The sequence below is a fragment of the Monoraphidium neglectum genome (genome assembly GCF_000611645.1).
Source record: "Monoraphidium neglectum strain SAG 48.87 unplaced genomic scaffold scaffold02388, whole genome shotgun sequence".
Classification (NCBI taxonomy): domain Eukaryota; kingdom Viridiplantae; phylum Chlorophyta; class Chlorophyceae; order Sphaeropleales; family Selenastraceae; genus Monoraphidium; species Monoraphidium neglectum.
Window position 1 is genome coordinate 1 of NW_014011240.1, and position 8,634 is coordinate 8,634.

The following is an 8,634-nucleotide window of genomic DNA, read 5'->3' on the forward strand; positions in this document are numbered from 1 at the left end:
GGAGGGGAGGGGGGGCAGGCGGGGCGTCGGCGGCGCGTCGTTGCGGAGAGAGGACGCGCTCCCCGAGCCGAATCCCAGGTTCGACATGCACTGACAGCTGCATTCTGCGCAACTCGCCGCCCAGCTGTTCACACGCCGATGCCCGCTGTCACAGGGAGAGGTAGACCCCACCCAAGCCCCTGCCGCCCTACCCTAAACCATAGGGTAGGGTAGGGTAAACCCTAAACCATCAACTCTGAGCCCTAGACCCTGAGCCCTAGACCCTGAGCCCGAGACCCTGAGCCCGAGACCCTGAGCCCGAGACCCTGATTCCCCACCTTGGCGCCGGTGCAGCGCGCGATGCGCTCCAGGAGCTCCGGCTTGATGTGCTGCACCAGGCTGATGCCCCGCGACAGCAGCTCCTCCTGGAAAAAAGAGGGAGCAAGGCGGATTCAGGGTTTCGGATTTAGCGCTGACCACTGAGCACCACCGCTCGTCACTCGGGCCTGCCCGGCGAGGCCGCCTGCGGCGCCCAAACTCGCACCGCGCGGCGTCACACAGGCAAATCCCCCTCCCCGGCCCCCCGTCGGGTGGGTTGACGAGTGTCTCGTTGCTGGCCTGCGCGCAGCGGCGCCCGCGCCTCGGCAGTTGCAGCGTTGAGCACCGCCCCTCGGCACCCCCGACTCCCTCGCCGAGGCGGCGGCACCCCTCAAGACATTGGGCAAAGGCGACAAACGCTGGCAGGCGCGAAACAGGGTGAGGTGCCCCCCTTGGCCGCGGGCCGGCCCCCAGCCCCCCCCCTCACACACACTCATAAACACACGCACATACACACACACACACACACACCTGTGCGGCGCGCGCCACGCTGCGCTCCACCAGCAGAACGTCCGGCTGCGCGCTCGCCAGCCGCGCGACCGCCACTCGCAGGTGCTCCCGCTCCTGCGACACGCACGCGCGCGCGTGTGTGGATCCGGATCGGGGTGTGACGTGTTGATGCGGGTGCGGTGTGCTGTGCGTGCTGTGCGTGCAGTGTTCACTGTGCTGTGCGTGCTGTGCTGTGTGCGCTGTGCGTGCCGTGCGTGCTGCGCCCACCTGGTCGAGCAGCGTGTCGAAGCTGGAGAGCTTGTTGGTGACGCGGTGGTACTCCAGGGCACCGGCCAGCAGCAGGATCTGCAGATCAAAGAAACCACATGAGAGCCACCGTAGGTATGAGAGTGGACGAGCGGGCGGGGGAACTATGATGGTGGAGCGCGTCCGGCAGCGGCCTAGGGACCGATCGGGCAGCGGGGCGCGTGCACGCGCGAGGGGCCGCGCGCATGGGAGGACCAAACCGTCGAGTCACAGCTGGCGCGGGTGGGCGCGGGCTGGCAGTGCCGACTGGGTGGGATATCGCACACGGCCGGCTGCGGGCGACTGCTTGAATTCCACACTGTAATGGCCCGGCCCCCAGCGCGGCCGCAGCGGCAAGCACACGCAAAGGGTCGGACACCTGGGGGTCGTCGATGGTACTGCGCATGCGCCGGTGCGCCACGTTCTTGCGCGCCGCGACGCCGCGCACGACGCAGCTGCTCTCCGGCGTGCCGCTGTCGGGGATCCGCTTAACCTGCGCGCGACACACAAACATTTCAGCGGCGCGCCGCAGCCACTGCTTGAGATTCGCCCCCTGACGGATAGCAGCCACACCTGAGCCACAGCCTCTCTCCCCTGCACCAACAGCCACGCGCCAGCTGAAGCTCTCTCGGGCCTCGCTGCCCATCCAACGCAAGCCCGAGGCGCAGCACAGGTTGCACCCCCCCCCCAACCGCCGCAAGGCCCACCTTGATGTAAAACCGCGGGTCCATCTCCCCATGCTTAGCCGCCGCCGCGGGCTGCACCGTCCCCGCAGCCTCCACAGCAAGCCGCTCCACCACCGGCGCCCACGCACGCCACCCCGCCACCTCCTCCGCGCGCAGCAGCTGCTCGGCGAGCCGCCGCAGGTGCCGGGCAGCTGCCGCCGCGAACTCGAGGCGGTGCAGCACCACCAGCGGGTGGAGGCCCGCGAGGGACCCCGCCAGGCCGGCCGCCGCGCCGCCGCCGGCCGCCGCCGCGGACGCCGTCGCGCCGGCCGCGGGGGCATCCAGGGGGATGCCATAGCCCGGCTCGAGCTCTGGGGGCACCTCCCAGGTGAGCGCACGCTCGCCGCCACTCGGGCGCGAGAGGTTCACAGGCACGCGCGGCCGCTGCGCGAGGGGCGGGTTTCGGGCGGCAGGGGTGAGGGGAGGGGGGGCCATGCCTGCCGTGTGGGCGGCGGGTGCAGCTTCTGCCGTCACGTGTGCTGCTGGCGCCAGGCCCTGCTGCAGTGAGTGCTTGGCGTCTAAAATGGCACAACAGGGCCCACGAGCGTCGCGACGCACAGCCCCCACACACCCGCAACGCGTGGCGCCGCCGCGGCGCTACAACGTCTGCTCTGCCATTTGCGTTTTGCGGCGAACCAGGCTCGGGGCCGTCACTGCGGGGCGCGGTGGCAAGGGACTGAAGGTTGGACATGCAGGCAACAGCGGCTGCGAAATCGGTAGCATGGCAGCATGTGCATGCCAACGCACCCAGCCGACGCCGCTGCTGGGCGGTGGGCAAGCAAGGCGAGGGCGGCTGGGCGCGTGGCAGACGGGCGCGCGTCGCGGAGGTGCAACGCAAGGTCTGCACACGCGTGTAGGCTGCAGCACCTGTGGGTGGAGGCGCCTGCATCATCAGATCCGGCAGGGTGGGGGCCGCCGTCCTGGGATTGCTGCTGCTGCTGCTGCTGCGCGAGGTCATGCTGTGAATGGCGCTCGGCATGGCCCTGTTGCGCAAAGCTGCTGCTGCGCTGCCGGATCCGGTGGCCTGTGCGCATGGGCGCGAGACCGGCTCGGGTGTGGTTGGGTGGTTGCAATGGAGCAGCATGACGATGGACAGGTGTGCACAGGGGACAGCACCACATGCAGTCGCAATGATTGTATTTGAACCAGGCTACTGGCCCATGGGGCACAAGCCCCTGCCCACAGCAACCGCATACTCACAGTAGTTGCAGACGCGCTGCCACTGCTGATCGGGGCTGTCGCGCGGCGGCGGGACACTGTTGCCAGTGCAGTTGGCGCAGAAAATCCGGCCGCATATGCGGCAGTGGTGGCGCCTGACCAGTAGGCCAAAAGGTGTCTCGCATTCATAGCATGCCTTGCACTTGCTGTCGTCCACCCAGTAGTCCTTGCTGGGAGCGTCTTTGGCCCCGAGCGTTCCCAGGACCTTACTGAGGAAGGCGTCCATGTCACGCCGTCATCTAAGCCATTTTTACAAAAGCTAGGACATGGTGCCTTGCGCCAGGCTCTGGCCAGATCGTCGCGAGCAGCACCTCACTTGTGTGCAACGATGCTCACTACTGGCATTGCCGATGCTTCAAAGTTTCCGCCAGTGCTGCGATCGGTTGCGTTATCAAGGCCCCCCTATGTACCATACGCTGGTGCAGTGCGGTGACCAGACTGTTCCTGAACAGCTGGCGTGCTGAGCTGACACACCCCAGTTCGCAGGCAGTGCGCGTTGGATGGCCATTGCCCAGGAGTGTGCGCAGACAAGATGACCCACGATATCATGCCACCATTGCTGCAACCATTGCTGCAATAGATTTTTCATGTATCCCGCACTTGCCCCTGCTGCAAGCCCAACTGCGTGCGGTTGGCATGCCCTGCGCACACCTGCTTCGGTGCACCCACAAGGAGCCACCAACCCCACTGACGAGGGCCACAGCCCCGTGACAACCGTATTCAGTGCGGCAGGCCGTATGTCTCCCCTAGGAAAGGAAACCCGTAAATACATCGCATCGGCAGCTGGACCCTGGGGTGCAGACCCCATCTGCTCATGCATGTCTGCAGACACGCATCTGCACCAATCACCGCCTCCATCCGAGTGACACCATGTGGCCACAATGCTGGTCAACATGAGCGGTGGGCTCAATTTTGACGCACAGCGCTGTGCGTGCGCAGTTGTTCGAGCCAAACCGCTGGCCACCAACCGCTAACCTGCTTGCGGCCCCTTTTGGTCACGTTCCAGATGCAAGCTAGCCGCCCGCCCGGCCTGTAGCTCCATGATGCGCTGCTTTGCAACCAGCACCCTCATCCCCGACTGCACAGCGGGCTGCGCGCGTGTGGCTGTGAGTGTTGCAAGCGCATCGGACGGCGTAGTGTGGGTTGGTTGTTGTGGTCAGTCCAAAGGGGTGGGCTGGATGTGCCCTAGCTTCAGCGATGGTCAGGATTACCATGAAAATGGTCATTTTTGAGCATGGTCATGCAAGTATAAATCCACGAAACAAGGCAATTTTCACAACTGTTTCTGTGTTGCAAACTGTACAAAGAAGGCCTGCCTAATTGCCTGGACCAGCCAAAACCACATGTGCCTACCGCCGCTGCTGCAGCTGCTAGTGCTGCTGCTGCTGCTGCTGCCGCTGCTGCTGCTGCTGCTGCTGCTCCTGCTGCTCCAAAAAGAAGCGTGCGCTGGTAGGCAGGTGGCTGAACGCCAGCTGCTGCGGGGGGCGAGCCGGCCGCAGCTCCCCTTCCCGATCTACAAACCTGTCGAGGCGGGGCGGGGCGGGGCGGCAGCGCGACAGCAAATGCGTGAGTGGGATCGGAGCAACAGGGTTGCGCTGGGCATGCGGAAGCAGGTGCTGTGTACAAGTGATCTAATGTGGTCATGTGGGCCTCACGACGACGCACAGCGGTGCAACAGAGCTGCGCTCATCAGTGGGCTGCCTGGGCAGTCCCAAAGTCTTGATTCTGCTCAATTGCTTGCCCGGACCATCGGCCCCCAACTGCTCACTCTATGAACGCCAGCGACGCCGCGTCGCGCCGCCGCAGCCCGCAGCGCAGCACGCGCGTGTAGCCGCCCTGCCGCTCCTCGTACCGCTCCGCCAGCGTGGTGAAAAGCTTGTGCAGTTCCCGGTCGGTGCGCACCACCGCCCCCGCCTCGATCCATGCAGCGCGGTCACCCTGTCGGGCGCGAAACGCCGTGCCGCGCAGACATGCAGGGGGCTCGTCGGCTGCAGTAGCCGCAGGTACACAATCAGGTTTTGCATCCGCGCCAGCACCCGTGCGAGACGGAATCAACTTCGCAGATGCCATTGCCTCAGCCTCCCATTGCTGCCGGTACGCTGCAGCCTGCCAGTTCCAAGGCCCCAGCTGTGCCCTTGATTCCCCCTGCCACCTTTTTTGCATATGTCACTACACGGTCCGCCAGTTTGCGCAGCTCCTTGGCACGCCCCAGCGTCGTCTGTATGCGCTCGTGCTCAATCAGCTGTGTCACGAGCGTCCTACACAGCGATTGCATGGGTCCAGGGCTGTGGCATTTCGCATGTGATGTGCTGTGCTGCAGCATGGCCACGCGCCGCTTGAGCCCGGCGGCGCAGACAAGGCAATGGGCAGTGTGCGGACATGCCGCGCATGCAGCAAGGTGAGTTTACCTGAGCATTGCCACTCTATGCGCCTTCGGCCTGCCAAGCTTGATTCGCTGCACCATCGTGCCACTTCACGGACGATTGTTGTGATCTGCCGCTAAGGCCTGCAATTTTTACAAAGTTATTGCCAACACTGTCACAGCTCGTGGAAAATGTGTGCGTGAGCGAAGCTGCACTCGGACTGGAAGCCAAGGAGCTTCAGCTAGGTACGTTTTGGCCTGCTGCTCAGCACACTGCTGCTCAGTGTGGCTCACATGCCCTGCAGGTTGTGCCAGGCACCACCTTGCGATTCCCAGAGGCTTTGGCTCAAATTCTGAGGTGTCTTGCCGCCGTAGCGCCCATTATCGTCCCTGCGCACAGCCCCACTGCAATGGATGACGATGAAACCGCCAGCGAGGCTCTGGGCTCTTTACACCAGTGCATAAGAGCTGTGCCTCGTGCAGCTCGAGCTTGCATGTGATGGCGAAGCTTGAGAAACATCAAACATTTAATTCTTGGCCCAAACTTTGGTGACCTGCAAATTGCTCTCTACAAGTGTCGCTGCAGGGATGTGCAGGCCGCTAGCGCCGTGACTGCGCCTGCTCATGGGCCAATGATGCAACCGCCCCTGCTACCTGTCGCCATCGCCCCTGGCCCTGGCGGCCAACAGGGCAAGCATCAACTGACGCTGCTGCGGTGACATCGCAGCCAGCTGGGCGGCGGCAGGATGCTGCTGCTGCTGCTGCTGCTGCTGCTGCTGCTGCTGCTGCTCGTGCTGCTGCTGCTGCTGCTGCTGCTGCTGCTGCTGCTGCTGCTGCTGCTGCTGGGCATGCATCTGCTGCAGCGCCAAAAGCTGCTGCAGCTGCAGCTGAACCTGCTGCTGTTGCTGTTGCTGCTGGCCCTGAGGCGGCGGCACTACTTGGTGGCTGCCGTCCACCCTGAATCCTGAATGCTGCGCGTGCTGCTGGTGGTGGGCCGCCTGCTGCTGCTGCTGAGCCTGTTGCAGCTCCTGTTGCTGCTGCTGCTGCTGCTGCTGCCGCTGCCGCTGTTGCTGCTGCAGCAGCAGCGCCTGCTGCAGAGCCTGCTGCCTTTGCTCCTGCTGCTGTTCTTGTGCACGTTGCAGCGCCTGCAGCACCTGCAGCTGCTGCGCCCCAACATGGCCCCGACCCTGCAGCTCCAAAAGCTGCTGCAACTGCTGCTGGTGCAGAGCGACCGCGTGCTGCCGCTGCTGCTGCTGCTGCTGTAACCCCTGCTCAAGATGCTGCAACTGCTGAGTGCGCGGCGGCTGCTCTGCCGCCTGCTGTGGCGCCTGCGGCCGCCCCTGCTGCTGCGGCTCTTGCTGCGCCTGCCTGTGTGCCTGGAGCGCCTGCATCAGCTGCGCGCTGCGCAGCGTCTGCTGCTGCATGGCATATTGCTGCGCCAGCTGCAGCTGTATGCGATGGTCAGCCTGCGCCTGCGCCTGATTCTGGGGAATGCCTTCGGCCTGAGGGTGCGCCTGCTGCCCTTCCGCCCGAGGCTGCGGCCCCCTCCTAGCTGCGACCCTGGATATAACAGCCGGCGCGGCAGCGGCAGCGGCAGCGGCTGCGGCTGCGGCCGCGGCCAGGCGGTCAGGGGCGTCGTCGCCGCCGGATCCGCCGGCCGCGGCCGCAGGCCGCGCGCGCTTGGCAGCGGGCTGCCTGGACGCCGCCGACTTCTTGCGCTTGGCGGCCAGCCGCGGCTGCTCTTCGTCCTCTGTGCCAGAGCTGCCCTCCTCATCTTCCGTCGCCTCTCCGTCCGCTGCGCCGCCGACGCCGGCGTCGTCTCCGGCCCCCCCAAACTCGCCCGCGCCGGGCCCGCCCCCCATCGCCTGCATGGCGACCTGCATGGCGATCGCCAGCGCCTCCGAGCTGATGCCCTTCTGCTTCGCCGCCGCCGCGGCCGCGACCGCGGCGGCGTTGCTGGGCGGCGCGGCGGACTGCTGCTGCTGCGCCGCCACGGTCGCGGCGCGCGTGCTGCCCCCGCCCGCCGCCGCGGGCTCTTCGGACACCGCCGCCGCCGCCGCCGGGCGAGGGTGGTGGGCAGCGTCCGCGCCGCCGGCCCCACCGCCCGCCACAGCGGCGGCGCGGGCCCCGCCGCCGGGGCTCGAGGCCGCTGCACCTGCGGCGGCGCCGCCGGCGGGGGGCTGGCCCGGCTTGCGCAGGGCCTTGATGGCGGGGACTAGCTGCTTCACGCGTTTCGTGAGCACCCCAACGTCAGGCATCCAAGCCGGGTGCTGCGGCGCGGCCCGGGGCCGGGGGATCTGCGCCGGGCTCCTCCCCGCGCCGTCCCCGTCCCCGCCGCCGTCGCTGTCGCCGCCGCTGCCGGCGCCGCCGCCCGGGTCGCCGCCGGCGTCCTCCGCGCCCGCGCCAGGCATGGGCATGCCCAGCTGTTCGTAATACTCCTCGGCCGACGAGCGGAAAGGCAGCAGCGGGTCCTGCGGCTCGGCGGGGCAGAGCAAGGGGAAGCGGCGAGGAGGGGTGGTGGTGGTGAGGAGGGCAATTGGAGCGTGTGGCGGCACTGCTTGCTCCACTGTCGAACCGTTTGCGGGGGATGGCCTCCATAACGCTGACGGAGGGTGTCCAGACCAGCAGGCATGCTCTCTTGCAGCCGCCCGTGGCCCCTCCCAAACACCCTGGGGCGCGCGCGCACACTCTCTCTCTCTCACACACACACACACACGCCACTCCTGATCACCGGCTACCCACCTGACTCATCTCGGGCCAGTTGCCAAATCCATGCGCCACAACCCCCGCTGCGAGCGCTGCGTCGTGCCGCGGCTGCCACCACCCCGGCAGCCCGGCCAGCAGCTTCAGCCGCGCCACCTGCCGGGCAGCTTCCCATCCCTCTGGCAGCTGCCCGGCCGCCCTCATGGCCCGCATCGTGTCCAGCCGCTCCCGCAGCTTCGCCGCCGTGCCCGCCGTCAGGACCTTAGTCACCGTCCCCCACTTTGCCCGCCCGCGCCGCCCGTCCGCCTTGCCGCCGCCGCCGGGGCCGCCCTCGCCACCGGGCGCCTGCTGCTGCTGCGCGGCGGCGGCCGCCGCGGCCGCGGCCGCCGCCGCCGCCTCCTCTTTCTCCTTTTCCCGCTGCACCGCGTTTGCCGTCTCTGCCGCCTCCATCTTCGCCACCGCCGCCGCCAGCGACTCCGCCAGCCGCGCCGCCTCCCCTGCCGCCGCGGCGGCCGCCGCCGCCGCCTCCCGGTC

The 8,634-nt window shown here is 67.2% G+C and overlaps 2 protein-coding genes across 2 annotated transcripts in view; both read right to left on the reverse strand.

The window, feature by feature from the left end:
* Positions 1-242: 242 nt before the first annotated feature.
* Positions 243-2,252, reverse strand: MNEG_10608 (hypothetical protein; the record flags this gene model as incomplete). Its single annotated transcript, XM_014040919.1, has 5 exons — positions 243-404; positions 829-921; positions 1,075-1,152; positions 1,472-1,585; positions 1,800-2,252. 5 exons carry the CDS (start codon positions 2,250-2,252, stop codon positions 243-245), a joined length of 900 nt encoding a protein of 299 aa, XP_013896373.1.
* Positions 2,253-4,405: 2,153 nt separating this feature from the next.
* The window catches only part of MNEG_10609 (50S ribosomal protein L17), a gene marked incomplete at both ends in the record, with an annotated part of 5,035 nt that continues 806 nt past the window's right edge, over positions 4,406-8,634 (reverse strand). Inside the window, 5 exons of the mRNA XM_014040920.1 lie at positions 4,406-4,556; positions 4,804-4,973; positions 5,188-5,293; positions 6,052-7,868; positions 8,140-8,625. Of these exons, the coding sequence (XP_013896374.1) occupies positions 4,406-4,556; positions 4,804-4,973; positions 5,188-5,293; positions 6,052-7,868; positions 8,140-8,625 (2,730 nt within the window). The remainder of the gene's footprint in view (positions 4,557-4,803; positions 4,974-5,187; positions 5,294-6,051; positions 7,869-8,139; positions 8,626-8,634) is intronic.